The sequence below is a fragment of the Ascidia mentula genome, chromosome 2 (genome assembly GCF_947561715.1).
Source record: "Ascidia mentula chromosome 2, kaAscMent1.1, whole genome shotgun sequence".
In the NCBI taxonomy this organism is placed as follows: domain Eukaryota; kingdom Metazoa; phylum Chordata; class Ascidiacea; order Phlebobranchia; family Ascidiidae; genus Ascidia; species Ascidia mentula.
In genome coordinates this window covers 3,645,499-3,671,800 of record NC_138567.1, presented here as the reverse complement: position 1 = coordinate 3,671,800, position 26,302 = coordinate 3,645,499, and the positions used below count along the sequence as shown (strand labels likewise).

At 38.2% G+C, this 26,302-nt stretch overlaps 3 protein-coding genes across 3 annotated transcripts; 1 reads left to right on the top strand and 2 right to left on the bottom strand.

Annotated features, from left to right (window-relative positions):
• The first annotated feature begins 862 nt into the window (after nt 1-862).
• Nucleotides 863-2,636, top strand: LOC145889911 (uncharacterized). Its single transcript, XM_082980961.1, has 5 exons — nt 863-892; nt 1,093-1,229; nt 1,350-1,445; nt 2,244-2,339; nt 2,423-2,636. Exons 1-4 carry the CDS (start codon nt 863-865, stop codon nt 2,332-2,334), a joined length of 354 nt encoding a protein of 117 aa, XP_082837087.1. The 3' UTR covers nt 2,335-2,339; nt 2,423-2,636.
• Nucleotides 2,432-7,372, bottom strand: LOC145888429 (pseudouridylate synthase RPUSD2-like). Its single transcript, XM_082979170.1, has 9 exons — nt 7,233-7,372; nt 6,953-7,014; nt 6,322-6,630; nt 5,893-6,058; nt 5,596-5,746; nt 5,195-5,317; nt 4,572-4,776; nt 3,845-4,252; nt 2,432-3,566 (listed from the first exon to the last, which is right to left on the bottom strand). Exons 1-9 carry the CDS (start codon nt 7,295-7,297, stop codon nt 3,322-3,324), a joined length of 1,734 nt encoding a protein of 577 aa, XP_082835296.1. The 5' UTR covers nt 7,298-7,372; the 3' UTR covers nt 2,432-3,321.
• Nucleotides 7,373-7,832: 460 nt separating this feature from the next.
• On the bottom strand, nt 7,833-13,999 carry LOC145889077 (uncharacterized). The gene is made up of 8 exons (XM_082979960.1): nt 13,888-13,999; nt 13,408-13,552; nt 12,934-13,145; nt 12,108-12,328; nt 11,636-11,773; nt 11,528-11,562; nt 9,638-9,770; nt 7,833-8,931 (listed from the first exon to the last, which is right to left on the bottom strand). The coding sequence occupies exons 1-8, from the start codon at nt 13,967-13,969 to the stop codon at nt 8,428-8,430; spliced, it is 1,470 nt and encodes a 489-aa protein (XP_082836086.1). The 5' UTR covers nt 13,970-13,999; the 3' UTR covers nt 7,833-8,427.
• Between the last annotated feature and the right edge of the window lie 12,303 nt (nt 14,000-26,302).

Here is a 26,302-nt window from a genome sequence, read left to right as displayed (position 1 = left end):
GCGTTATTTCCAGCTTTAAAATCATGTTTTCGTGTTATTGATGATTGGGGCGCATTTTGATTCACTTATTATTTATTTGTGCAAAATAGGCATAAAAGACCTTTGACATTCACGCACGATTTAGCTATGAAACTTGTGTCGTAAAATCAACACGTAGAGGATCCTGAGCTGTCTCCAAACATAGGAGAGGAGTACACTCAGGTCAACTGAATTTTTCTCGCACAACTCTACGTCGCTTACGTTTCCGCAAGTGCATTTACGCCAAGTAATATTAATGAAACCTGATATGTATTGAACGTGCGTGTTGTTGAAGTTTTATTGATCCTTTGGCAATAAATTACCGTTTACAACGATCATTTTACACGTTGTAAAGATGGCAATGTGTATGTTGCTTTATTGTTCTCAAGATGTCGTCCTGTCCGAGTCAATCTAAAAGTAGCAGCATTGGTCAAGCGCCAGACCCATATAACAAGAAGAAAACTTGATCGAGGCCAGGAATTCCTAGGTTCAAATCCTGGTGGGAAAAAAACCCTTTAAACAAACTTACTAATGTTTGGGATTCGCTACGTACATAACAGAGGTAAATAGTCCTTTAAAAATCTTAATTCATTTTCTAAATTGTAAAATGTCAACATAGGTTTTGTATTGCGAAGTCACATGCAGCACATTAGAGTGGAAACTACAAACAATTCACGTCAAACGTCATTTCCTTCAGTGCCTCCACTTCAATATGTCTATAAATCTGCCTCAACAATATACCGTCATTACTTAATGGAGGCGTGCTGTTGATCCATTGTTTAGTTCTCTGACAGCATTGTGGTCATTTACTGTTAACTTACATATCTTGCTGGTAAAAGTTTATATGACTAGTAAGGATATTGTAGCAACGCTGGTTAAATTTGTACGAAACAAATGTTGTGAAGTTTAGTAGCCGTTGCGTTGTGCGTGTTGTTAGGTTGTGTAATGCTGACAAAGTAGCACTTTGTGATTAGTTACTTTTCGTTTTGTTTTCACGCTGCTGTATCCCTATATTTTCTCTGTCTTAAATTGGATGACGTTTTGCAATATTCAAATAATGTAAAATATCCACAGAAAGTACTTGTGTTTTGTGAGTATGGAGGCAATGTCCCACGAAACCTTGCTACATATGCTACTAAACTAATTCCTTTTACTTTTACCGTAAAACTGATCCTGAAACATCAAAAGTCAAGGCAGTCCCTTGGAAAATGGTAAATTTGTAATGTTAATGAGATAATTTATCAAACCCGTATTCAAGGCGAATGTCGTTAATAAAAAAAATCGACCAACCCAAATAGTAGGAAGTTGAGGGTCCGCAATTTGCATTGCAGGATTTTTACACCGAAAGCCGATACAACAACTGGCATAGGAGGGATGATCTATTGTGGGAATGCTACTTCTCTGGAACGGCCGTGTTTCTTCTGGAGGTCATTGCATGTTGTTTAACACGACAATTTTGTGCGGAACAGTCGAAACCGGCTGTTTATCTGCAGTTGATCTACATAGTAATCTGGTTCTGTACGTTGTTTCTAAACGCTGTGGATAAATTGCTGTCTCTTTGTGAGTGTTGCATCAGAGTACCTGAGGTTGTGTTGCATTTCTGCAGTTTGATAGGAGGGGCCCCCATAACCGCTTTGGCTATGAATAACTGTTGTCTGAGACACAAACGCAGCCAATATGAATACAAGAAGTACTTCATCGGTTTCTCGATCTTGTGTTCGTTTCTGCTCCTTTTTGCCTGTGCTTTACCATACCTTCTAACTGACATGCTGCACAAAACTTTGAAAGTTGCAGCTTGTAATCCAAACATGGCTGCTTAAAAGTATTACAGCTTCAGTATGTTTTTTTTGTATTTCGTAAACACGTTTTTGCAGTTTTGATTATAAAGTGCATTCTCGCCAAGTAATATTTAATCAAAAAACTTATTTTTTGAATATGCGTCTCGTCTGGGTGAAGCATTGTTTACTCTGTGACAATAATTTTCTAATTGCTTCCATCTTATTTGCACGTTGTAAAAATGATGGTTAAAATTATCTTCTTTTGCAGATAGTATTCAATTTTTCTTTGTTAAAAGCAGGCAAAGGTTTTGTGATGTAAAGTCACCAGCAGCAAAATAAGTGCAAACTACAAAACATGTACGTCATCCGTCTCTCCAAACGTCATTTCCTTTATTGCCTTCACTTCAACTCGATCATAACAATTTACCGCCATTACTTTGTTAACAGAGGCAAGTTGTTGATTGTTCAGTTTCTGGCGTTGTGGTTATTTACTGCTAAGCTACATCTTCTGCTGCTAAGCAAGAATATAAAGTTTTAAGAATGGTAAGTATATTTTTTAGTTGTCTATGATTTAAATTTGGCTTGCAATAGGCTTCATTTTATCTAAGGCTTATTAATTTCTGCAGAGCGGCTACAACCACCAACGTTCTCGTGGGAATTCGGGAACAGACGTGTGTCACTGCTACTTAGTTGGCGCAATATCGTTTATACTTGAAGTCGCCCTATGTATTGCAGCATGGTTTCTGCGCTCTGATGTGTTTTGGCGCTTGACGTTGTATTTTATCTTCATCCTAGTATCTACCTTGGTTCTCAACATAATTGATAAACGCATTGCTCGTGGTCAGTTCTGTAACTGTTGTTGGCGAGTACCCGAGGTAGTCTTGCATTGTTTCAGCGTGCTTGGCGGAGCCCCGTCAACTGCCTTTGCCATGAATGAATGTTGCATCAGACACAAACGTAGCAAAGATTCATACAAACGTGTGTTCGTGTGGTGTGCATGTGTTTTTATTGCATGCACTGGGGTGGCAGTAAGTGTACTTTACGTGGTTGAGTGAAAACTGAAAACAACAAACGGACGTGACCTATGATAATGTTCTATAGCAACCAACTATGATGTTATATCCACACAGAATAACAAAACCAGTTTCACAATACGCAATGTACGTATTTTGGGCACTGTAGGCTACTGGGAATTACGTAGTCGAGAAAATGGCCATTTAAATCACGGTGTAGAATATCTAGATTATATTCAACATGCAATTACTTATATTCAGCCTGCCGTTGGGAAAATTAAAGTTAAAACAGTTCGTTTTGGAATGAAGTTTACAATCTGTTGTTACCTTTTTCCGTAACATGTGCTCACCTAAATAGATCAGCACTGCTTTTTTATCGTTGTTTATGATTGTACGTAAATAAATGCAGCTTTCGAATGCAATTCCAACTAATTACGTATTACTATTTCTTTACAGTCAACATATAGATTGAAGTATAACAAAATGGTAGTGGATATCGGTATCAGTGAAATTTATTTTGCCCACTGAGGAAGTTTCGTTTCGAATTCCCACTCCTCGCTCTTATATTTGTACGCGTGTAAAAACATGACGAGGTCTTCTGGCTTGGGTTCAATGGACGGGTTTAAACACTCCGGGCAATCCTCAACCTTTTCCCATAAGTTGGTGTCGGGTTTGGACGAAGCTTCGTCCACCTCATTCGTACTTTTGCTTGTGACAGGAACTTCCTTTGATGGTCCTGATTGGTCAATATTGTCTTCTAAAAAAACAATTTAACGTACGCTTTGCAATAGCTATTTTCTGAAAGTTTGTTTGCCTTATGCTTAAATGATCTATGGGTGCTAAAATAAATGCCGAGTCTGGACAATTAATTAAGCACAAGACATCAAGTGGATAGTGACTGCGAAACCAACTAAAATATTATTATGTTAAGCAGCGTACCTCAATAATTAGTAGTTCAAGCTTTAACTTTTCCTTATTAAACATTAGGGATGTTTTTGCATTTTCCACCACCTATATTGTATTGCCCAAGTCTACCTTTGTTATTGCTTTCCTCGGAAGGGTGAATGCAAGAACTGTTATCTTTATTTGATTGTTCCGGTTTGATATGAGTTGATACGCCGCTGTCACCACCGTCCAAGCCTTCTGAAGTATTTTCAATATGGACACTAAGTGGCGTTGTAACACAAGATGGCACCACTTGTTCATTTTTTGACTTTTTGAGTTCATCGTCTTTTGATTGTTGAAAGGTTTCATCTTTTTCACTCACATGGTTTTGCCTGAAGTCGTATTTTGAAGTGAGCTCGAGTACAATCTGGTCGAGGTCTTTGGTCACCGGGCCCAACCCAAACCTTTCCGGACCCCAGGAATGGTGATTATAAACGGGATCATTTACTATCGGGTAACCGAGATACTGTAGATGGACTCTGATCTGATGTGTTCGACCTGTTTGATGAATGTGGATAGTATAAACCAAAGCTTTTCTTTTTCAAGCAAAACTCTAAGAATTATTCTAAAATCAAGCACATGTTTAAATTGTATAACCAAGTCACACCAAAGCTGCACTGATTACACATATTAGGTTAATAATAAGCTGTCTGTTGCTCGATAAAGGACACAATAAATTATTCATGAAGAAAATTATCTGTTAATTCCTGTATGGTATATAATAATTGATTGGAAGGATTGAATTTAGAAACAAACTCATAGTTGTCAACAACAACAACATTTTCTGATGACTTTGTACAGAAAAAGAAATCAATACCAGATTTGGGTTTGCACAGAACCACACTCGTCTCCCCATCTGTGCGGACTCTTTCAAATATCGTCCATGCATCTTTAGACTTTGCACCTTCCACTTCCCACGCAACTTGGAATCCAAGTTTTTCGTTAAAGTTCGTCACTGGTTGTCGGCATTCTATTGTTTCAGGGAATTCCCCCACCACTTTGCACAGATATTCCTTTTCAACCTAAAATGGCAATGTAACTTATTTCCAGCCAAAGTTGTCCAAAATATATTATGTTAAACATGTGACTTCAATTAGTCAATGGATTGATAGCATCCTGCTCACACTATATTTGAGAGTGTAAATGAAAATGAGTGACAAATAAATTTAATGCCTTATGTGACAGGTAATGGTCACAGTGCCTACTTCACAGCCCCTAAATAAATGACGTTTTTGAAGGTACTTGTCTCTAATGTATCGAATCAAACAGTAGTTTTCACTAAAATAACACAACTAGAATCCAGTGACAGCATACAACATTACCATATGATTAGTAAGTATCACAGTACAAGTTTTTTAATAGTTTTAACGCAAAACAAAAACTCAAACTAATAAAAAAAAATTTTCATTGATAACTGATAATAAAAGAAACTGACGATACCTTTCTTTGTCGAATTAATGAATGAACTTTTCCGGCCACTTGCTTGGTTTTTCCAAACATAACCAGACCAGATGTAGGTCGATCGATTCTGTAGCAACCAGACAGGTTTTTGTATCCATATTGCTGTAACAAAAATAAAAAAAAAACATTACCATTTTGATCTGGGTCAGAAGTGTGCAATTTTAACACAACACGGCAAATACAGGCCAACAAATTAGACCACAGACCACTTTCACATTTCTTATTGACAAACAAAGTCAGAGGCTTTATTTGATTAACCCATGCATATATTTGTACACAAAGACAAGGCTATTACCGCAATATTGTGTACTTTAAGGTGACTTTGCATATAGCTGCATGAACATTTACATAGTTTACAGATTTCCAAAGTGCTTTGTTACATTTTGAAGCAGAAACACCAGAGAGTTCATGCGATATCTTCCACACGGATGTACAGGAATACTGGAAGGTTTGTCGACCACCAAAAATTTAGAATTATCTTCTATGATTTCTATTGGGGCATCGACCACTGCACCTTCGTGGCGATGAATTCTGAAATGGAAAACTATTTTTAAATATCTTTATATGTAAGATCATTAATGGTAGCAAAACCCTTAGCATCACAAGTCTATTATTCCAATATTATTATAGATAATACGCTTTTAGTGTGAACAAGTTTTCAGAAAAACTTAAGCTACCTTGATGTAAGCATGTCATTATCTTTAATAACAACATCAAAACTTCCCACAGTCTCCAGGTTAAGCAAAATTCTTCCTTTTTCCCTTAGTTTTTGATAATATTCAAATGGATAAAGACGGAACTCTGTACTGTAAACTTCAGATAATGTTTTTCCAACCCATCTACCTGAAATTTAAAAACTTGCTAACAACAGATCTTGTGCTACAGTATTAAAATAATGTGGTTACAATCCCATGTATGTAATAGTTTGGACATGTTGGCAAATTATATAAGTCTCTCCTTTAACCAGATGACTTTATTTTTCCACATTAAAGGCAAATATATTAAAATATCAACAAATATGCTTTGAATAAGAAAAAGTGTTTTTTAATTTGAAATTCTCATAGTAATTAACAAAGACACTATTGGTGTATATTAAGTTATGTTACCTTTGCAAAATGTATTGAAATCAAAGAAATATGGTTTAACTTTGCGAAGTCCATTCTCAAAATAGTATTCCGAGTCAACCTGCAACTCTCCAGTGCCACCAGTCCGGCTGTATAAGATATGTAAAGGCTTTCCTTTTGTCTTTTGCCAATGTCTTTCATGGCACAACTGTTTTACTATTTTCCGCCTCTTATTTTTGCTTAAACCCTTGATCTGGTCACAAGCAAGTGCCTTGTCTGGGTCAATTTTTTGTCGTTTTGCTTCTAATGTAATCTTCCCATTTAGGCATTCTTCAGATTTTCTTTTCTCTTCTAACAAAAAAATATAATTTTGTAACTTTGCTAGAATTGGAAGAGAAAATTGAACACAAATATAATCCAGGCACAACTAAATTTAGATTATGTGAAAATGCCTAATTGGAAAGATATAGATTGCGCTGATTTGCTGACTCGTAAATATTTTTGCACAAAATAAAATTTTGTCACTATATATATATTTGTTGTGAAAACGAGGGTAATTTCTGCTTTTAACAATATCTCACCCCGTAAATGAATTTGCAACATACAGTCCAGATTGGAAAGTTTATTTGTGGCATACAGTTCTAGAGTTTGACACAAAAAATACGTGACACACCTGTGCCTTTACATAGTTCATCATCATCCAGCATAGACTTTGCAACAGCTTTAGTTTCCATTCTGTGACAAGTTATAAGAAAGAATATAACCTTACATTCTCACTTTAATTTGCAAAGGTTAACTTTTTAAATCAAAAGAAAAACAAATTTACTTAGATGAAAATAAACTCACATACGTTTGTTTACCGTTAACCGTGTCAAAATATGGTTTGTATGTTTTGTTGTAGATACAACTTTAAATATCTCAATTTTTTTCAGTTCAGAGACAACAAAACTTACGTTTTTGCGATGAACAAGTACCGTACATTGGATACTTTTAAACAAAAGTTAACTGACTTTGGCATGTATAACCAACATACCAATATTTCTAAATTTGATAAACCTTTTTATTTGAAAAGTTTTTTTTCACAAGCTGCTTTGTATTGGGAATTTGGGAAAGCCCCCGAGGAAGTTTAGTCTCGTGGTGTCATAGAAATCAACGATTTGTTCGGAAAATACTACTACACCGGGTCACAAAGTTTTTCCCAAACTTGATCCACGTATAAGTCTGTGTAAAACATAAATCTGTGCAAATTTTAATGATTAGGTGTAAACAGGGCCACCCTCTGTTATTTTTGTTTGTAAATTTAACTTGAAATACTACACGAAATCGAAGCGTTAATATTCGCACAGATTTATATGTTACATAGGCCTATATGTGGATCAAGTTTGGAAAAAACTTTGTGGCCCGGTGTAAAAGTATCTTCCGATTTGTCAGCCAAACCACGGTGAGGAGGCATAAGTCGAAGGCAATGTAATTTTACCAACACGAAATTTATTTACAAATTGTAGAGAAATTTTGGTATAAAATAAATTTTGGTGAACTTTTGTACATGAAAAGTTTTACAAGCACTACACTTCAAAGCTTCTGCTGCCTCACGTTTCTTTTAAAGAGCATGCGCGTATACGAAATAACAACACACAACAACAACAACAACAGCAAAAAATATCTGTACACATTGACAAAGATTACTTTTCGTTTTATGGGAAAGTCTTCTTTTCTCAATTTCTGTTTGACAGCAGAAAAACAAATCGTTTGGTTAAATAAGATTTTCCATAATCTCTAACCGTGAGCTTGGCTTACGAGAGCAATAAATACAATTGGTTATAGTGTAGCGAGGTGTTTATTCGAGGTACATCAAGATTGAATGACACAATGGGCGAACAAGCCACGAGCGACGAGAGTAAAAGAAAGAAGGCAATCTGTCCGGTTCGCTATACTATAGCGGTAAAGGGAACGGTAAAGGTAGTGATGGAGGCCGCTACAATAGCATTAAATATTGGGCAAAGGTCAGATACTTTTTTCCCCAACATGGGACTGCAACATAAAAACGATATACACGGTTCAAAAATAGCATTCCTTGTGTGCAGTATGTAACAATTCGCCAAGAAACTTGCTTTCAATACAAATACAGCCGGGGATTTACACCAACATTTAAGGAGAAGCACACGGGTTTCTTAACGGAAAGTTCTCTTTTTCAACGTATCCACAATCCTCCGAACACACGTGGCTTCGTTTTGTACCGTCCATGTTGAAGTTATTATTGTTGACACAGGTATTTACGTGCTCAGATAGAGTAATATAACCCGCACTGGAAGTTCCACTTTCGGTCTCTGTTGACAACACCTCGCTGTACGTCACTGGTGTGGATACGTCATTTTCATACGACGAGAAATTCCTTAAGTCAGTGATCTTCAGATACGCCTGCTGACTTTCAACTTCCTGGGTGTCGATGCTCGCCGTGTCGTAGGATTCCTCCATTGGCTGCAAAACCTGTTCCCCGTTAACCGACGTTACGTCATCGCTAGGGTAAACGGCGACGACGTCGTTGTGAAAAGAGTTGGAGCCGATTGAGAGTGGTTGGAATTCTTCGGCTGCTTCGTCCATTACAAGTTGGTTGAAGGTCATTCCATTCGGCCTTTCACGTAATATTTCATCCTGGGCGAAAGTTCAATTTTGTTAATGACTTTTTCAACACACGACGCACAAATGAATTGGAACCAAACATGAATTATTCCGTATACGATTAATTGCTTATGCCAATATAACATGGTAGTACTTGTTGTCCAGCGTACTTAACGTAGTCACCTTTCTCTAATGAGTGACGAGCATTTTAATTGCCATAAAATGAGCACCGAAATTGTAAAAGATAGCAGAAAGTGTTTATGGTGAGGGCTTGTGTCCCTTAGAATGTTGTGTATACTCCACACAAAGTATGTTTGGAAAAACCAAAACATTGAGAGTTTGTTTCCTAACAACAGGTGCATATTTACGCCCAAGAGATGGATATTTCTACTTACAATGCAGAGGCAAGACAGTGTTGTACTGTAATAAACTGTACCAGTAAGATGGCAAAAAAACTATATTAAAACATATGGAGTGTAGGAGTTGGTTAAGTTAACCTCAGCAACATTTGAGGCATTCTGATTGCCTTCAGACCGGACAATAGGAAAACGCAATCACGTCGGGAAAATTCCACGACTTTGACAGTTTCCCGTAATAAAAACCCGGCGACGGCCATCGCAGCGGCAGAATGCGGGATGGACACTTTTAGAATCAATGGAAAGAAAAAACGTCACATATTTTGCAATAGATTTTGGGCCGTTACCAACAACCACCGGGGCAAAAAAAACAAACAACTTACCACGGTGTTGGGGATTTCTATGTGTTGTATCTTTAGCGCCCTCCAGCAGATCTTCTTGCCGTTTCGTTTACAGAAACAATAAGAGAAAATAATCAACAGCAGAAGCAGAGCTCCGGATGATACGACGAAGGGACTAAAGAAAAACGGAAAAACCATTGTTATAACCTTGATTCTTTATAAAACGAGCTTTCGTTATGAATACGTTGGCAAATATCTTGCTCACCTTGATTGGCGCAAGTTACTGTGTAACGTATCTTTCAATGTATATTCAATATTGTGTTGCTGTTGCTGCAAGGCATATTCTATTTTTAATTAATCTGTTCTCCTGGAAAAATTAAACTTATACTTTTTATATTCACCGACGTTTCGCCTGCTATTCAGCTTGGCTTCTTCAACCGTTTAATTGTGCCAGAAGAACAGGTTAATTGAAATTTCGAACAAGTTTTATTTGTGTTGCATAATGGCATTTAAAACGTATACGAATATTTGTTATCTTGGGGAGCTAGTAAAAATCCTGATGGCCAGTTAGCCTAAAAACCGCCAAATGTGCAGCAAACTGAAAGATTTGCTGAGTCGCATCAAACTTCCCCTAATACTTAAATTCCCGCAAAATGATCTTCCGCTGAGGTTTGTAGAAATTCTGCGGCTATTGTTGCCACGCGATAGATTTAGTATGCTGAAAATACCAGTTGTGGTTTGTAACTAATCCAGACGGTCGCTTAAAAGTTTACTGGTGGCTTTTTATTGTATTGAGTGCTAGTTTTGTATAGGCTTTTGTTATGTTGCAAGTGCTGTCGAGCTTTTTAATGTGAAACTCGATTGCGCGATCCAGTTTACGGCGGGTTGAGTGAATAAGAGGGGGACTGTTGAAAAGTGCAAAGTTCTGCAATACAACTTGCATTAAAAATGCGTAATAGTCGTAGAGTTCAGGCAATGACATTACAATATCTAGGGCAAATAGACAAGGGGTCAAAGCCAACACATATTACCTTAGCTATTTATTGCTGTCGCTCAAATCAAAGTAAACAAATTGCACAGAAAATGATCTTTTCGTTGTTCAATGTTTTAAGCCCTACCGCACGGGTCGGCAACAACTGTTTTCAACTTCAGTATTTTTAGAGTGATGTCGCCACTCATACTGTTCTTGAAAACGATTGGTGCGCGACCATTGCATCACAGTTCCATCACTTGCAATATAAAATCTAGTATGCTTCGTATATGACCACTAATACGGCCTTTTATGCACAGGACCCACGGGCTTTTTGGGAAATCTACAATACAGCGCCACCTGTTGGTGGAGTCTCCATTTAATCACAACGGCGTGGTGTCGGCAAGGAGCAACGAATACTATCTCAGAGACACGGAAGTGGAAAAAAATTGTTCATACCGTTCGAATTTAGTGTTTGAATTTAATGTTTTATGTATTCCGTTACACCAATACGTTGGAAAATACACTTGGTGTTCAAAGCACCACAATATGGAGTTCATGCACATTTTTGTGACGTCATAGCCTGCCTGCTAGTTCGCGTAGTTTTTCCACAAGCAGTGCATTCATAATTGGCATGTGGTCGAACGTAATTTGAAAGTTTAATTGTCAAGGTTGCCTCGATGACCTTGAAGACAAATATTTTTTCGGACATGCAATTTAGTCAATATAGGTGATTTCATTTGCAAACATTGAGTATTATTTGAGAATGATTGTAGATACGACCGAAACGTTTGCAAATGAATTTTACATCAGCTATGTGGGCTACATTTGTCCTGGAGATTTACAGAATGGTTTTATCGGTGTCCATGTCAATTCATTTCTTATTGGTTCGTCCGCGTAGTTTTTGTTTGTGCAATATACAAATATTATGATTTGATTTGTTGTGAGGTATTAGAACTTACGTTATTCCAAGTGGCAGATCCGGCGGGAAACACATCTAAATACAAACAAGTTCATGACCGAAACAATACAAGACAAATATTAATAAAACATTAGGTAAAGTGACAAACCGTAGTTTGGTTGCTAAGAAAATCTCCCACGCCTTCATCCACATGGACGTGTACATCGATACACAAGGTGGCGCTGTCTTCCACAGTCGTGACAAGCTTGACGTGGTAAAATTTCGTCGAATCCGACTTGTAGTTGACCTGGGTCAATAATTCGAGGTTATTATGAGTCGTTTTCGGTGCAAAAAGTTCGCCATTGCCCAATTAATGTGACAACACGTGTCGCGAAGCAAAATATCTCAAACATTGTCGCGAGGTGTCGCTTTGAAATAAATTTAATCGGGATTCGTGGCCAGGATATCCTGGGTTCTAAGCCAACCACTGTGAAAAACAAATATTTTCAGTGGGAGGTTTGCGACATCGGACTGACCAACATATCACAAAACCTGATCAGCGTTCCACCCATAACTGAGGTCAGAAAAACTTCAGATGTTATAGGAAAAATTAAATTTATTAAAATTCAATAAATTTCTACCTCTCCGTGTTTCCTTGTGCAAATATTTTGGTTCACTTCAGCGCAGCTGTAATAAGCAATTACGTTTGTCGGCCACTCGCCAATACTGGATTTAACTATTTCTCCCATCGTTCGATTCTTCCACCAATCCATTTGTATTTGTTCGAACTGGATGTCGACCTTGTTCTTGTCTCGGTGTGCTTGAAACCGAGGGGCGGAGAATTCCAGGGTCTCATAAATTACTATAGGGAAAAATAAAAATAGACATGGTTATATATTGAGAACTACGCCGTTTTAAAATTGCTGAACCTCCAAAAAAATCATTGGCAGCTCAGTGTTGATTTCTTGCCCTAATTTTAATTTTGAAGAGAGATTTCCGCATATTCATAATGATAAAACATACTCAGGCAATAATTATCACTGGGATACAGACTGACCGCGGTCTCACCAAAACAAATGTATAACTTTCAAAACTGCCTGCTTCATTTGGGCAACGTCTTAGATCCATTTAGAAGACATGTTGTAGGATATAGTGTTCGCTATTTGGCAATTAACAACCTGATGCTCCGTATATTTTTTTATCACATCGGGATTCGAAACCAGGATGTCCTGGGCACGAATCCCGATCAGGTTTTATCTTGGTATGTGGGTCGGGGGCTCGACCTTGTGCTCCGTATTTAAACCACGTGAGTGTTCTGTATCGCCACCAGTGTCCAAACCAAATGTTGATTTTAAATTACGTGCGACAGACAGTACAGTGCATGGTACAGCGATTTGCGAGATGCTGTAAGCGTCGCCACTGGTCGGAATCCACCAACATTCTACCTTGGGTTCAACAAAAACTTACGTTCAGTGTAGGTTGAATACTGCATGACGTCAGGTCGAGAATCTTCTAACGTCATATCGGTGATGTTGCGGTGATTGGTTGTTACCCATAGTGCGTAAACTGAAATCGGAATGAAGAACACCTCTATGACGCAAACGGTTGTGATGACGTCAACGCAGTTTTCCACTTTTGTCCATGAAAGGTCATCTAAACTGACTGCACCTTCTTCGTCTCTGCATCAAGAACATGGTATATGGAAATTAATTGACTCAATTTACAGTTAAAGCGCTTTCTAAATTTCCTCACATTTTTGGTTGATGAAATTTTAAAAACCTTAGAAGATTAATTTGAAATTAATTTAGACACAAACAGGTTAGTGTTTTTTTTTTCCTTTTTTGAACTGACTGCGATTGAATCTCTGCCCACCAAGCGGCCAGGCAAGGAATATTTTTGTCTAATCAACGGCATCTCTAATTTTATAACCAGTAGAATTACGAGATTATCTCTGCGTAGTAGACTGTGTAGCGTTGACGGTCGTCTCCATCCATTTTGGCTAAAGTCGTCTCCGCAGGATCCCAGTAGAGCGTTTGAATCAAGTCGAGCGTGTTGACTCGCAAATTCTTCGCAATGACATTCGGCTCTATGTTTATATGGAAAATCATGACGTCAAAAGTAGAAAAGCAAAATAAATATCGTGAAACTAAGTCAATGTTATGAAACTATCAGAAGTTTCAAAATGATTTAACAACAATATTGAAAAATCTATTTCGCCTCCTGACTTCAATTTGAAACTTCTGACAGTTTCATAACATTGACTTATTATCAAAATAAATTGGTGTCGCTGATAGAGTACAATGCCAACTAGAGGGCTAGATTCTGGAAAAATTTAGGAACCATTCTTATCGTAAAACTTTCGTGAAAAATGTGTGATTTTGAACATAATGAAATTAAAAAGCAAATTTGCGAATAAATTACCTTGTGTATTGCCGAGAGCATGATTTGCACGGGAAATGGCAGTCATGACTTGAGCTGCTACCAGAAGAACCCAAAGCATCATTTCCTTTATTAAAGTCACTTAAAATAACCTAAAAATAACAAAGTTAAACATTTGTTTTGCAACGTTTTGACAATGCATCACTTGCTGATGCACAAACTTAACTGAAAGTTTCTATCACAAGTTTCGGATGCAATAACGAGTGTGGCATTAAATTCAGTCTTCGAAGTTCCAATTGCAAAAGCACGGTAACACAAATCCAAACTAACGACCAACAACTGCTGTCCCAATCAGTCTCTAAAACGCAAGCAGTCTCCCTGAAAGTTTTAAGAGCTTCGTCGTAACGGTCTTGAAACTCTCACTGGGGCGAATCATGAACGTCAGTGCCATTTATATGCGATTATCCAGCGAGGTTTAGCACCAGGTCGTGATTTACGCTCGTTTTCCGATTTGAGAACAAAGGTCATGTGCGAATGTGACTCACAACAAAAGTTAGCTAAATTCTAAATCATTCCGCAATAATTTACTGCACGTTGACATTTGACTAGTTCTCAGAACTTGCGTTTTAAAGGGGATCTGCAGTGGTTGCGCGAACCCATAGGCCATGATAAAGGGATTTTAATTTTAAAATACCTTCCTGCAATATCAAAATTACTGGATAATTTGTTTTTAAAAACCGGCCAGGTAACCTTTATTATTGGTCGAATGAAAATATTTTGAACACTTTCCTTTAAACCGCTTTGCGTTGCAACGTATTAATGAATGCAGATGTTTTGAGAGATAAGATGGACAACCACGTGCGAGTAAGGTCAAACACGTCATTACGTTCTGACGCTCCCACGTGCGTAGGCGACACGTGTGATTTTCATCTGCATTTACTTCTACAGAATTTGAAAGCCCAGAAAACGATTTATTTGTTGTGCCGAGAATTAGGTTTAATATCTGGCCTTATCTCGGAATGCACTTTATCGCTCAAAGGGAAGTGGTAAATAGTTACGGCATGATTTGAACTGCATATCACCCACATAGTGATTCATGCATGTCCGCTGCTGATTCCCGGGCATAACCTTATTAACTCAACAAATGTATGACGAACCCGTGAAAGTTCACATAGCTTTTTACAGTCAAATGTTTGTAAAATATAACACTGATACTAAACACACAGTATTCAAAACGTTTGCTCTGCTATGATTAGCATACTAACTCTGGCTTTTCTGTTTCCTATGATCAACTCCCAAGTTTTACGCACATAAAATATAATACGATCAAATAGGCACGATGCTTTTTGATGCCATAGTGACTTTTTCCCATAAAGTACAATTTTCTTTTGGAATATTGTCCGTATCAAATTGTTTTAGAAATCGGCACGTCCCAAACCCCTAGGTATTTGTCGGTAATAAAGGCGTGTTTATTTGCAAAAGCATCACAGTGTTATGGCTGTATAGCATTGGTGTGATGGTTATTCTCTGGCGTGAACCAGAGCGTTTACCGCCTTCCGCCAGTAATTCATTTTTCGCTGCGAGAAGGCAATAACTAAGTTTGATTAACCAATTGAATCTCGCCAGCCATACTAAAATTGTTGTTGCTGACAGATGGCATATGGGTACTGGGTTAGCGTTTGGTTTTTACCAAGGGAAATAAAATGTAATAGAAACTTGCATCTGTACTTGAATGAAAGGTGGTAGTGAAAGGTAGTAAAGGCCTTCCACCAAGCATTCTATTTCCGGTAATTCATTTTGTAGAATAGATCGTGCAAAGGTTGAACTTGAAACACAATTTGAAGGAAGCTGAAAGCATTTACGACCTTTCACCACCACTTTTCATTCAAGTACAGATGCAAATATGAAAGAGCTGAAACATTTCAATATAAAGCAACAAAACGTCAAAACGAAGCAAACGAGGTGTATTCACTGCTTGAAAGCACGAAACATCACCTCTAAACAACACTATTATACATATTCCTGCAACATTTACACCATACCAGATGTCCGTAGCCTTTTGGATGCAAGAACCATTTGTACATTTTGCGAGCCGAAATGTCTAACTTGGTAGCGATTATTTTGACCCACCAACGCACTGGACACATAATTAGGGTCTTTATAGGTTTGGAAAGTTTCTTGTCATAATACATTTTGTTTCTTCATGTGCTTGCCGTCTCCAAGGAGTCATAACAGAGAGTGAAAGAGCCACATGCGGCCCGAAAAGATGGATTACCGATCTCAGTACTGAACACGTTACACGTGCGCGGTTGAACCGACAATAGCTGTATGTTACGCCTACCGGTCAAGCATGGTCGCCAACGTCACTCGAACGTTAAAAGCGAACAACAAACCCCGGCTACGCAAGACGGAATGTTGGATGACTCACTCACGAGACAATTGTAAACATTGATATTCCTGCCATTCCGAATTGAATGCGAGAGCTGTTTGAGTCTAAAGTTGGCTTCTTTCTGGTACAACAGTTTCGAATACATCAACTGTAACTGACTATCTGACATGCTTCCTGTTACCCTGATGTATTTTAGTGATTGTTAATTAAACAAAATAACAAGTAGTTTACTCCTTTAATATGGAATAAAACCATGTGATTTCGAAAATCCTGCTTCGCACATTGCTACTGTCTGGTGCTGGATAGATTTAATAAAACTGACATGGCCTGAACAGCCAAGGGACCCAGCTTATAAAGCGGCGAAAAATGCCGACCAAATCAACTGTGAAATTGGTTGAAAACTTCACGATAGAATTGTTCTAAATCACGAGTTACATGTACATGTCCACTGTAAGATGAACCACATGTAGTCATTGTGCGGTTCCAAGCTCAACGAAATGTGAAGAGGCTAAAATCCAATGATTAGTATTTCCATTCTACCAAAGTATTTTGTCAAAAACGACAAACGAAACATACAATAAAGATATTACGGGCATTCAGTCGATGACGTTTCTAACGTTGTATAGTCAAGCACTTAACTGTGACAAGTAGCAAATGTTCATAAAACACTTGGGCAACAACTCTCCCAACTTTATCATTGTAGTTACAATGCTACCCCTGCAACAAAATGACGTTAAAGCTACACACATCACACTGCAACTAAGTTAGGATCGACCCCTTGCAACCAAAATCCCGTGCAAAGCATCTGGCACGGTAAACGGAATGACGACATGCTGCACCTGGTCTCTGAGGATCCGCTCTGCTGGCTTATTTAGGCGGTGGCAGCGTCGACCTGCGGCATTTCTGCAACTCGACAAAACACGTTCCAAAGTTCAAATACAAGTCCAAGTTCAATTTATCCATACCAAGTGTCTGGGGGCGTCTGTCTGCACCTCCTCTACAGTATAGGTTTGAGGCAAAGCAAGGTATCAAAATTCATTTTTAACAACCTTACCATGCTTTAAGGCCAATGCAGTTGACACGACTCAGTAAAATTCATAAAACTCAGCTGTATTGAAGTGCACTGGAGCATCACAAACCTAAAACTCCGAATTGTAATTATCGCTTCACAATGAAAAAGTCGAGACACGTGCGAGACATTTCTCCTCTTTTCGAATATCAAAAGTCGGTGATCTCGCGTTAACGGATCGATTTTTCTTTGCATTTCACGCGAACCCGAGCGTTTACTTCCTTTCGCATGGAATGGGGTATGTCGGCCACCTATCACTGCCGAACTGCTTTTGAGTCAAACCAACTCCACGTTTGGGGAAAAACGCGGACACGTGGGAAACCCAGGGATATTAGGTTTCCTGGGCCGCGCTTACGTACCATCTGCAAACAAATTAGAATATCTGAGCTAGACGCTCTGGGAGGGTTTCAAAAACGGACCAATTTTCGGCAGTTTTCAAGAGTTGTGACCCAAAATATAGGTTTCCATTCAACAGGATAAAAAGAATTGTCAAGACACACATTATAGACCAAATAACTGCTCTGAAATTCATCAGCAAACGTTTCGATTGCATCCACAATCATTGTCAATGCGAAACAACTGAAAGAAATCGAAACGTGGCGTTCCAGTAAATTTGCTTTACGTTGTTAACCGAATACCTTTATTTTCAACAAGATATTTATCGCACGTCTTTCCATAATACACATTCTTCATAATTCCAAATACATACAAGCAATAAATTGAGAACAAGCATTTCCCTGATAAACACAAAACTGTCCCACGCTGTTTTTGCCCGTAGCCGTGTTGCGGTTATACAACTACATGCACGAGCTGTCGGCACTCCGTTGAAAAACCGACACACACGCGTACAAGTGGCTGGAATTTGAAACATGATATGCAGCCTTTGTCCGTCATTGCCCCTCTTGGTAAGGTTAGCCCCGACCACAGAACAACGCGTTGACTTATGGAACTATTGGAGATTATTTCGGTTTGTTTGGTGGACCGACAACATTGTGGGCTGCAGTTCTCGTACTGTGACAGACAATATGCGGAAAATTTTACCCTATTAGTTGGGAATATTCCTAGAAAATCTCTGATACTGATCCACTGCGCACAGATGGGTCGCCAACGCCAAAATGGGACCAGGGAGCGGCAACTTTGACAAGTTCCGAGCAAAATGCCGTCAAACAGTGGGCTCGCCATGATTAGCTTTTCAAAATCAATAAGCGCAAACACTGGGGTTTTGCGATGTCCAACACTGCTAAAAGCCGACTCGCTACATGGCCTGTTATTTAGGCAAAGTTTACTATTTTGCATGAATACAATGCATCGTAACCTTATCCGGTTTTGAATTTCCCAATTCAAATTAGTGACGTTTCATTCATTGATTTTTTTTACACTGTGTTTTACTTTTCATTCCCAATAACTGAAATCCAAGTCGAACGACTTTACAATCACGTGATGCTCATGATTGCGCGGTGGAATTTTGATGAAAAAAGATAAATATATTCCAAAGTAAAATACAAACATAAATTTAAACAAATTTACATCTACTCTGTGCTTTTTAAATTTGTCCTAGCAAGACTTCTATCCCCAGTGTGGTTTACCATTCACACGGATACGAGATACGTAAATATACAAATGTCACATTGGTAATCGTCTTCGCTTCGTATACGATATGCCGATTTAATAGTCGCGCGCTTTTACTTAAAACTTACTTTACATTCTAAGAATTCCGATCCGCGAGAAATTGACGTTAATTGATAAAAACAAAAACTGAAATATAGGCTTATTAATGTTTCGTTTAAGACCAATATTACTATCATAAGTTTGTGCGTCTATTCATAGATTAAATCAAGATAAAGGTCTGTCAAATCGCCTCTGAAACTTTTAACAAGAAATACACACAATTGCCAGATACAGAACGTCTCAACCTACACTCCCTCGCTGAAAAGTGCATAGCAGCCGGTGAACTGTAAAAGCACAGTGTTGTTTTGTCAACTAATCCGCGTGTAGAAGGCATTGGGAAAACCTTTGTGCTTTGATTTGTCGCTGTAGAACCCTCACCTAACAGAGTTCAAATGTCCTTGCCAAAAATGAATAGGGTCAATGTAGGACATTTAAGTATCCCACAGTGCAATAAATATAACTTAGGTATGGGATTCGTGTACAACGATGCACATACAGACAACATTTCAATCAAAACCTGACATTTATTATTTAACCTTCACCACTTGGTTGCACGATACTATGTACATTCTCTGCAGTTTATCAACCACGAATAATCACTACAGCGTGATTGGGAATCACCTCATTCTACTAATTGATCCAAACTCCCGCTGTGCAGTAGTAAAAGGAAAAAGGCAAATTCGCGGCCAAAACTGTTGTTGTTGTCTCAATAGTTTGCACGACTAAACCAGGGGTCGGTAATCTCTACATACGCTTACTTCGTTAGGCGATGGGTTTATTCGCGACGCGGCAAGCGAATTATGATTTCATGTTAAAATATTATGTAGTGTTATTTTACCTTGTTTCGCGAAAGTGTTGACAGGTATTGTCATTATCATTATGATACTATTTGCAAAGCGACCATTTGTGTCCAAAAAGTACCCAACCTCTAAATTAAAATTTCCACCTTTTATGTAGAAATGAATATTTCGACATTTCAGTCTGGATGCAATTGTCCCGGATGGTCACTCTCCGATATCCCATGAGCATTAAACGAGGACATAAATCTATTCGGAGACAAAACAACAAAATTTCCAAGATGATTGTTTTCATTGGATAAAGTAAAATGTCGCACAAAAGACCGTTTTTGTTTCGAATCACCTGAAGATTTGATTCTTGCTTTACGTATCGACTTTGTCAACTTTAACCGAAACCCGCCTTCCTGGCAACCCACGTCATCCCCATTGTGACGACACAAAATTTAATCTTAGGTCTCAGCCAAACGTTAGTTTTATTTAAGAAAATGTCTTCAAGCATCAATTATATATAACTGTGGAAAATACAATCGAGTTATGATACCACCCGAGCACCGACAATCCAATTTATATTGAAATAGGATCAGATAAGTGTGATATAGAAGACAAGTGCATTGTCAATTTTAGGCCACCCTTGACATAGAGCTATCCAAAGCCTATGATATAACCTGAGTATTTTTGTTTATGAAAGGTCAAACGCTTCTCACGTTCAGCAATTACGAGGGAAATGCGATTTTAGTGTGACAAATTTTTGGTAAAATACCAATTAAACGTATTATTTTTTCCTTTTTTGTACAACTAATACTAACCCCAAGCAAAACGATTTAATGTTGGCTAGTTACGTTTATTTTTTTCATAATATTAATGCTATTTATGCGCAAAAAGAGCCATAATATTGGCGAGCTGCATTATGCATTAATGCTATTTATTTGGTATTTTTTCATGCTCCTTATCCTTCTATTGCAGAAAAGTTCTGCGGGGATGCAGAAGTTACGGGTGAATATTAACCAACTAAAAATAAGAGTAAACTGAAAATAGGCTTTAAACACCAGCAGGCAACAAAATGAATTGCTAATCTGTTCGTTCTTCCGGTGAAAACGTCAGAAAAATACAATTTTATGTTTGTTTGTTTTTTTACCTGATGAAAAGTAATCTAACATATAAATGTAGCAATACCAACATTAAGTTTAAGCAACTTTATTCTTCGCACGTCATAAATGACGTTACAACGCCAGGCCTATGAGAGAGTTGACGCACGTGGACGGACGGAAGACATGAATGATTAATGAGTGATGTGCGTATGATCTTTATGTGCAGTTAAAACAATAGCCGCACTGATGAACGCCGCATCAAACCGTCGGGGCCATTATCCACCAGCGCCAGTAATAAAATGTTGTTTTTTTCTCTCTTTTTCCAACGACGTGTTTACCCTACACGCTTCAGTAAGTACTGTAACACAATTACGACTAAACCTTGTTTCCAGTCGACAAAACTTCAAGCACAAATTACTTTGCCGTTTCTCAATCGATTTCGTTAATTTTTACACAAGTAGGCACAGAAGGCAGGAATATTTATATATCGGAAAGGAAGACTCTTTAATTTTTTCACTTTTTAAGCAGTTTTCCTTCAAATGAAATGCTGACAAACACATTTTTACTCTGACAAGCCACACGATCGGTAAAATCAAGCTCCCTGTGAAGTTTGAACTTAGGTGTCTAAACAGGCCCTACGGTTTACCAACTGAGCCTGTTGTTCGAACATGGCAGAAAACCTTTACATATCCATTTGAAGAAAGTACAAGCAAACAGATCAACCTACCGGCATTAAGTAAGGGTAAAAAATGGCTACAAACAGCCATAGCAAAAATCATCATTATAGATAAATCACTAACGGCCATAATATGAATTTAGGCATACTGATTCTGTTTTTCCCGCGACCAAATCCGATGTATATATTTTGCGTACATATACTTGTTAAACCGCAACTTTTCATGTTGGTATTATATTTCCTTTTGTGACACAACGTCAATTTGTTCTTCCTGCAAGATAAAAGCCCAAACACTTACCCATGATATTGCCAAAGGAATATACGAGTCATAGGATTGGAGGTAGTACCATTGCACAAATAGTACAGCCACACGTTCATTCATTTAAATATATTTTTCAATAATAGCGTTATAAATGTTAGTAAAATAAAGTTTCTGAAAATGGAAAGGAAGATTGTGAGTATAAAGAGACTGGCCCATGTTGTTGTTAACACTGTCATGTTAAAATAAGACGTTTCGACAAAAACTTATGTCATCATCAGTTTGACTGACGCGATTGGCGTAGCTCCATCATTATAAGGAGCTGACCTGACCGACGTCACAGACCGACCAGTCTCTTTATACTCAGAATTATGATAAAACCCGTGAGTTGTGATCCCAAAAGGAAGATTATTTTAGCATTTGTTCCAACGCTTTTTGCATGTGCTCTTTCATGTCAGCATTTTCAAACTAAGATTGCGTATTAAGTATTCCCATACTTTAACGTACATTCCTGTAGACTATATGTCTTCCCCTAGGGAACACGCAAATTAATTCATTTTTTGATTCGCGACTGTGGTGTGACGTCACTGTTCGTAACTTTATTTGTTTTCCAACACGGGTTATCTTACATAGGCCTCTGCGGTGAGGAAAGCGCAAGAATCGGCTGACATGTGCGTTATAGCCCCAAACTAATATTTCCAAGGGCTGAAAGTCACATGAAAACCAATGAATAAGAAATGAAATAACAGACAAAATGCTTGGTGAAATGCTAAAAAATACATTGCTGTAGTGCTACACTCTCATTGGATTATTTTTGCTTGGGCAATGTTATAACCCTAGCCGGTCTGTACCAAATTCTAAGAAGCTACCACTGGAACATTGGCTTCCGCCAGCCATGCATGCAGGTTGCACTCGAATGACACGCTGGTTGTCAATGATGCTAGCTATGAATATTTTAAACCAGCTTTTATAACAGATAACGTAGTGATGCACCTAATGACGTCTTTTGTCTTTTATGGCGAGATATATTTTCCCAAACGGAAAAACACAGGCAGAGGCCGTTGTGATGACAGCTGTTTAAACTTTATTCCCCGAAATGCTTAATTAGGAGTTAATAAACCAGCACTGAGTAAATCTTTTCTCTCTTGTTCTTCACAATGTATAAAACCGCAGTAAGATTCTGGTCTTATCTTGTTTGGGTATTGCATTTATTTCACGGAGACTACGGATTGGAATGTACAAATGATTCCATTTGGAAAGTCGTTATTGACAAATATTCAATATTCGGGCATAAACTGCGATATTAAAAACGACAACCACGACTTACAAAAAAATTCTAAACCAGTTAATCACGAGGAATTTTGTTATAGTTGTTGAATTTTGTAAATATAACAAACTTCGGTTATTTCGAATTCGGTTTATCCGGATCTTCGCCTAATTCGGACGAAATAGGAGGCACACATCAGGTTCAGGAAAGTGAGCAGTGAACACAGTTCAAACAGAGTCCGTTTGTATGACTATCTTCGCTTGGTATTGGTGTTCATCCAGCGAACAAAATACATTTACCTTACAGTTACAGTTGTAACCGAAATTAGCTTGTCTTCCTAACTTGGTTAACGCCTAGGCTACTCTGCACTAACGGCCTATCGCAGAGGCCTGGAGTCACACGATCAAGGTGGCTATTTTTGTAATAAAATAGAAAAACGCTAATAAGTATAAAAGAATAAAACGATAAAAGCGCGAATAAAACAACGGTTGTTCTAAGACTGGCACAACAATGACATTTCACTACCACTAGCGTTCGGCAACAAATATCTCATTCGATCTCCCACAAAACAGTGTTTGCCACACGCCACCACCAGAGAACTGTCTGGCTTTTCACATATTCTTTCTGCCGCCAGCACTTAAACCAATCAACACTGCCCACGTTTGCCACGCAAGCGTGACTGCTCGGGCGTATAGAAAATGTGAGTGTAAAAATAAACAAAGAAAAACATGTGAGTGAAAGTGAAGTGAAAATACCTAAAGAAAAGCGTGAAAAACAAAACGAACAAAGACGTTTACACAGTGACATGTGACACACAGTTCTCCGGTCTCGTACACTCGATCACGGTCGAATTATGTCCTGCCGGTTGTAGGAAGCAACAATCATCAGTGTGTGGGAGCAGGGTTTACAGCAGGGGACCTGTTGGCTTGGCGGCAATGTAAGACCAGTGGATTGCAGGCTTGTAGCGTAAATTTTAGCTTGTTTAAACTCCTCTAAAGAAAAACATGTGAGTGAAAGTGAAAGTGAAGTGAAAATACCTAAAGAAAAGCGTGAAAAACAAAACGAACAAATACGTTTACACAGTGACATGTGACACATGGATTGCAGGCTTGTCGCGTAAATTTTTGTTTGTTTAACTTATAAGAAAAAGCTCCTTATGTGGGCAGGACCGCAAAGAGAGGGTCACGCTCGCCTCTTTCACCAATTAATGCTTTCATAGACTTAAGTGTTGGAAAGAGAACTCGACTTGGTTTTATTCCTACTAGTCAGGGTTGCTAGTGGTCTGTGACAACGGGTGGACGGTAAATACCAAACATATTTCATGACATTCGAAACTTATTCGGTATCTTGTTTTATATGTGATATCAGTCATGGCGTTATGATTTAAATTTGGTTTTAATTACGACACATGTCACCCATGCTTAATTTTACTGCAACGAATATTTGTCTTTTATATCTTGATTTCTATGTAATTCTTCCGCATGGTGTTTTCTGTTCCTCTTCAAAACCATATCTTGTTTTTGATCATAGTGAAGCCACAACACTTTTCATGTACAGGTTATACCACATCGCGAAGATAGAAGTTTGTTATTTCATCGAACCTGGGCCGAATGTGGAGCCGGCAAATCTCACAACTTTTGCTACTTCAAATAGCTATTCTAACTAGCCTACAGCTGACTTATATGTAACGTCGAATTTATAGAGACGGTGCAAAACAAAATTACTCAAACGCAAATCAAAACAATTCCATCTATGGCATTCGACCAAATCAAACCCGACGGGTTGCAAACCCGACGTATTTCTTAATATCCTCGAAAATCAATTTTTTTCAATAAACTACGTGTTTTGTGGTCCTGGCCGAACCCCCTACAAGATAGGCTTTTTAGCTTCAAGCGTGTATAAGAAATTACAATTGTTTTAAACTTACAGGAGCGTCGGATCTTGTTCCATAACATACGAAGGAGGATGGTGGAACAGTAACTGCTACAGTGCAAATCTCAATGGTCCTTGGTCCCAAATTCGACCTGCAATATAATGGGGTGACATTACTGCTAAGATGTGCACGATGAAGGTTCGTTGTGACTAGTTGGAAGACTGAATATCATTGCAGCTACACGATGAACTGCGTTCTTATCTTTGCTTGCATCATTCGGTTGCTCGAAATCGACGAAATATTTGTCATGACTGGTGAGGATTGTAGTGTGGTGAAACTAATCTGGATCTGCTGGTACTAAAGTAACCTGGCACGTTGTCGACCAGCAAATTATATTTCTGCGTGAGAATTCTGTGGTGTTATGTTGAAACTATCAGTAGTGTTTCTGTCTGTATTTCTTTGTTTTTGTAGATGTGAAATTCAACAATAGGTTTGTAAATAAACGACGTTAGTAGCTTCTTTCCTTTTAGCGAAGCATTTAGCACAAAACATACCAGCGTTACCATCGCCCTGAACCAAAAAACTAGGCGCGTTGCAAAATGCTATTTGTTTGAGAAATTTTGTCGCATTTTGTAAGGATGTTCTTCGTTATGGAGACGAACGGCGATGATTTGCATACAACTATTTCCAACTTGACACTTATTTCTTTATGACGTGCGCTAAAGCATTGTGACGGAATAAAAAAGTATGAATTTCCCTTTACGGAAACTTACTTTAATGGAAACTTAAATGAGCGACCTTCAGTAAATCTGCTTTATTTTTAAGTGCAGTTCTTGTGTGACATTGCGTCAAAGTTTAAGGTTATTAGCAGGACAAACCGCTTGTACGGTAAAGCTTTCTGCAGGGTTTTATCACCGAAAACCAAATTCATCAAAGCGTAAGAACGCAAGGTCAACAGGCGACACATTCAGCGGAAATTTTCCATTACCGTAAAATGTATTCCCAAGAATAGGTAGTTTTGTGTGTCAGGCAGCTGTTGTGATCCAGAATTGCTTGGTATACTGGGTGCTTTTTCCCGTTTTAATATGTTAATTTGAACTTGAATACTTGTAATAAGACAATAGAGCAAGAACAATTTAGTGTTAACGTACGTTTATTGTTGACAAATTGATAGAAATGCGACTTCAATGCCGCATGTTTAAAGATTTTTGCATTAGAAGATAAAAAAGTTTTTCGGTTACATTGCTAATGTAGATCTAAGCAAATTAATCCAAATGCGAATGTATCCGTGGTGATTGAAAGACAATTTAACGTATATTTTTGAGTCTCCGTACCGGTAAAGTATTTACGAGTAAGATTTTACCGTCACGC

Coding starts and splice junctions, on each gene's coding strand:
- LOC145889911 (XM_082980961.1), top strand. CDS start 863: ATGACTAGTAAGGATATTGTAGCAACGCTG. Junction 893..1,092: donor AGGATATTGTAGCAACGCTG/GTTAAATTTGTA, acceptor AAATATCCACAG/AAAGTACTTGTGTTTTGTGA. Junction 1,446..2,243: donor CGGCCGTGTTTCTTCTGGAG/GTCATTGCATGT, acceptor CTTTGTTAACAG/AGGCAAGTTGTTGATTGTTC.
- LOC145888429 (XM_082979170.1), bottom strand. CDS start 7,297: ATGCCAAAGTCAGTTAACTTTTGTTTAAAAGTATCCAATGTACGGTAC. Junction 6,631..6,952: donor TGAACTATGTAAAGGCACAG/GTGTGTCACGTA, acceptor TTTTTTTGTTAG/AAGAGAAAAGAAAATCTGAA. Junction 4,777..5,194: donor CATTAATTCGACAAAGAAAG/GTATCGTCAGTT, acceptor TTGCCATTTTAG/GTTGAAAAGGAATATCTGTG.
- LOC145889077 (XM_082979960.1), bottom strand. CDS start 13,969: ATGATGCTTTGGGTTCTTCTGGTAGCAGCTCAAGTCATGACTGCCATT. Junction 12,329..12,933: donor GTATTCAACCTACACTGAAC/GTAAGTTTTTGT, acceptor TTTTCCCTATAG/TAATTTATGAGACCCTGGAA. Junction 9,771..11,527: donor GATCTGCCACTTGGAATAAC/GTAAGTTCTAAT, acceptor GTTTTTCTTTAG/TCCCTTCGTCGTATCATCCG.